This window comes from Trachymyrmex septentrionalis, unplaced genomic scaffold (genome assembly GCF_001594115.1).
Source record: "Trachymyrmex septentrionalis isolate Tsep2-gDNA-1 unplaced genomic scaffold, Tsep1.0 scaffold153, whole genome shotgun sequence".
NCBI classification, from domain to species: Eukaryota; Metazoa; Arthropoda; class Insecta; order Hymenoptera; family Formicidae; genus Trachymyrmex; species Trachymyrmex septentrionalis.
The window spans coordinates 118420-122609 of NW_017304684.1; the positions used below are offsets into that span (position 1 = coordinate 118420).

At 45.6% G+C, this 4190-nt stretch overlaps 2 protein-coding genes across 2 annotated transcripts in view; both read left to right on the forward strand.

Moving 5' to 3' along the window:
* The window catches only part of LOC108745861 (uncharacterized protein K02A2.6-like), a 2252-nt gene extending 593 nt beyond the window's left edge, over positions 1–1659 (forward strand). The window contains exon 2 of the mRNA XM_018482257.1: positions 121–1659. Coding sequence (XP_018337759.1) covers positions 121–1659 — 1539 coding nt within the window. The remainder of the gene's footprint in view (positions 1–120) is intronic.
* A 187-nt stretch (positions 1660–1846) lies between these two features.
* Positions 1847–3410, forward strand: LOC108745862 (uncharacterized protein K02A2.6-like). The gene is made up of 3 exons (XM_018482258.1): positions 1847–2178; positions 2223–2567; positions 2672–3410. Exons 1-3 carry the CDS (start codon positions 1847–1849, stop codon positions 3408–3410), a joined length of 1416 nt encoding a protein of 471 aa, XP_018337760.1.
* Positions 3411–4190: the final 780 nt, after the last annotated feature.

Below are 4190 nucleotides of genomic sequence, written 5' to 3' on the forward strand. Positions count from 1 at the left end.
AACGTATCTACAAACTTGAAAACGCTCGAAAACCCATCAAATCTCTCCACTTCAACCACGCAGTCTGTGCGCTTCAAATCAGAAAAGAAGAAACGGCCTTCATCAGAATCCACGAAATAGTCTGGCACCACGGAGAGTGTGCCTAGACAATTGTCCAATTGCAATGGCTGCGGTGGCGCACATCGTCGTGCAAACTGTCCGTTCCGCGACGCCACGTGTTTTAAGTGTTTCTTAAAAGGCCACATCGCGAAGGTGTGTCGCTCGAAGGATAAGGTCGACTACCTTTCGGCCGACAACACAATCGATAACACAGTTGATATCGATAAGCCAGCAATTCAATCGATAACTTCGCTCAACAACTATCGACGCATCTACATTCCTACGTCATTACTCGACCAACATGTACAATTTCAATACGATAGTGGATCAGATGTCACGACCATCGGGAAAGACACGTGGATACGTCTAGGCAGTCCTACACTTAGCTCCGGCAAATCTGTGGAACACGCCGGGGGCAATGCTCTGAAAACATTAGGAAGATTCAAGTGTAAAATACGGGCTGCTAACCGTGAAGGTGATGTAGTGATAGATGTTGCCGCGCGCGACGGTCTTAACCTATTCGGCTTAAACGCTATCGACAAGCTCAATTTGTGGGCTATGCCTCTCGACAAGTGCCGTGAGTTCTGTGAAAATTCACAACGCGCGGTTGTTAAACACAACAAAACAAATTCCCCCGTCGAGTCACCACCATCACCTCCAGCATCAAACGACCACATCGTGAAAAATTTTCCAAAACTCTTTTCCAAGGACCTCGGGCAGTGTAAAAATTTTCGAGCTAAACTTACGTTATCCGAAAACTCTGTTCCAGTGCAAACTCCATGTCGGCAAATCCCGTTCGCGATGGAAACTCTCCTAGACGAGGAATTGCAGCATTTAAAATCCTTAGACATAATCGAACGCGTACATCAATCGGATTGGAGTACACCTATCGTCATCGTAAAAAAACTAAACGGCAAAATCCGTTTATGCGCTGATTACTCCACAGGCGTGAATAAGGCATTGAAAAATAACATGTATCCTTTACCGAACATAGATTCTATAGTATCTAAACTAAATGGTAATAGTTATTTCAGCGTTTTAGACCTCAGTGATGCGTTCTTGCAAATCGAAATCGCTGAAGGATATCGTGATGTCACCACGATCACAACACCGAAGGGCCTTTTCAGATACAAACGTCTACCCTTTGGCATCAAGACGGCCCCAGCCACATTTCAACAAGCCATAGATCAATCGATTTCAGGGTTGGACGGCGTCGGCGCCTACATCGATGATATTTATATCGCAGGTTCTACCCGTCAAGAACACGATATACGTCTTCGCTCAACTTTACAACGCCTCGAGGCTCTGGGATGGAAGTTGAAACCCGAGAAATGCCGCTTCGCTCTACACGAAATCAAGTATCTCGGTCTTATCATCAATGGCTCAGGCATCGCCGCAAATCCTGAAACTACTCGAGCGATTACGAGTATGCCTAATCCTTCCTCCGTGGCGGAAGTCCAAACACTCTTAGGAATGATAAACCACTACGGAAAATTTATACCACATCTTCATCAGTTAAAGAAACCCTTAGAAGATCTCACAAGAAAGAACCAATCATAGACGTGGAACGCACAACACGACACTACAATGCTACACATCAAGAAAATCTTTCTTAGCCCCCTACTCTTAGAGCACTTCGATCCTTCAAAAACACTCATCGTAGCTGCAGACGCTTGCTCTACAAGAATCGGTGGAGTACTCCTGCAGCGAGACGCGTACGGGCACGAACGCGCTGTCTATCTACCATATGTCACAAAGTCTAACAGATTCTCAGCGCAACTATTCCCAGTTCGAAAAGGAAGCTCTTGCATTGGTTACGGCGGTCGAACGATTCCATAAATTCGTCTGGGGAAGGAAGTTCATCTTACAAACCGACCATAAACCGCTTGTCGCTCTCCTCCAATCTGAAGACACAAAAGGTCTAAAACCCACTACAGCGGCTCGTGTCAAGCGCTGGGCCATAAGACTACTGGGTTACGACTTTGAAATCGAATATGTCCACTCACAGGACTTCGGTCAAGCAGACGCTTTATCGCGTTTAATACAGAAATTCTGCCACGATAACATGAAGACTTACAAGTAGCCTGTGTCCGTGCAGTGGAAAACGAAATCCAACGAATCAGAGACTTCTCCATCGATAAATTTGAAGAAGAACTTCGTCTCAAGTTAAAATCGGCTACCAGTACTGACCCCGACCTCCAAGCTATCATGGAAGCTATTCGGAGCAATAAAACTCCTACTATCAGTTCACCTACGGTGGAACACTATAAGAAACGTCTTGACTTCCTGTCAATCGTCGACGACATCTTACTATTCGGAGACAGAGTAATCATACCTCAAGGTATTCAAGCCAGTATCCTGTCATCTCTCCACAAAGGCCATCCCGGTATTCGAAGAATGAAGCAGCTCGCACGTGAATACGTCTACTGGCCAAAACTTTCCGAGGATATCGAACGTATAGTAATACGGTGCGACCCCTGCGCACTAACACGCAAATTACCAGTCAAGATTTCAATCTCTCCGTGGCCAATCCCCTCTAAGCCTCTAGAACGCTTACATGTGGATTACGCAGGACCGATAGACGGCCAATATCTACTCGTCTTCGTGGACGCATTTTCAAAATTTATCGAAGTGGCTATCAGTGGCCAACTATTTCTGCAGCACGCACAATAGAAATATGTCGGGAAATATTCTCCAGGTATGGTCCGCCTGAAATATTAATAAGCGATCATGGAACGCAATTTACAGCAGATATCTTCGCAAACTTTTGCAAAGAGATGCACATCGCTCACATTCTGTCCGCCGTCAACCACCCTCAATCTAACGGACAAGCTGAGAGAATGGTCGACTCCGTAAAAAGAGCTATCGCAAAAAATCCTTCCAACTGGAGGAAAGAACTCCAAGACTTCCTTTACAGTTACAGACATACACCTTACTCCGCAACCTCAAATGGAAGATCTCCAGCCGAATTAATGTTTGACAGACATATTACCTCTCCTTTCACCAAATTACTCCCTATACTACCAATATCCCCATCCACTTTTCCAAACAATCTCACGCAGAAACAGTTGGAGATGCAACAACAATTCGAACATCATCACGGAGCTCGTCACAGAACTCTCAATTTGGGAGACCGAGTCAACGTGGCACTAAAAGACAAACGCGAACAGGGACACATCAAAAACATCTTATCGAATACACGCTATCTAATATTACTGGACAGTGGCAGGTCGGTCGAACGACACATCAACCACATTTGGATAGGAGGTAGCACCCCGGCGAATCCTGATTCTTTAACCTCAGATGACTGAATCCACTACGAGCCTGAACCGGTACAGAACCCAGCGGAGCCCCGACCTGGTATCCCGGCTTTTCCACAGGGAAACCTTTATCCAGGACCCGCCCCTAGCGAAACTTCAGCCAGGCCTTTTTGTCATAGAGTCCAACCACGGAGGCTAGTTCTGGATCCTAAGGCAAAGTCCTACACTCAGCAGTAGTCTCTCAAGAGGGGAGATGTTGAGACATGTCGAGCCTGACGAGGGCGTGACGATCACAGGAGAGAGTCAGTCCTGCGACCCGCGCTCATGGGTTAACACGCATGCCACGCCGAGCCCTAACCTTGTACTTACAGCAAATATACATCACGAATATAAGAACGTTTGTATAGATTGATCATCATCGTGCAAATTCCAACAGTAATACAATTTTTGGTTCTCAACTCTTTGTTATATACGAGGTCTGGCTATTAAATAACGAGACTGCGCGCGCAGAAGGCGTCCTAGAGGGGTAGGGTGGGAAACAAATGCAGCGTTGGATAGCTGGAAGTGTCTACTATTCCAGTACGAAAACACGTTTTTGTCGCAGTAGTGGTATTTTTTCTATAGAGGTTAGAAACGAACTTGTTTTTTTCTCGTGCCGATAACAATGTGTGACGAAAAACACGAGCAACGGATCAATGTGAAATTTCTCGTTAAATTAAAAAAAACTCCGACTGAGTGCTATAAGTTGTTGAAAAAGGCCTATGGTGAGAATTCTCTATCTCGTGCGCGTGTTTTCGAATGGTATAAACGGTTTTCTGAAGGCCGAGAGAG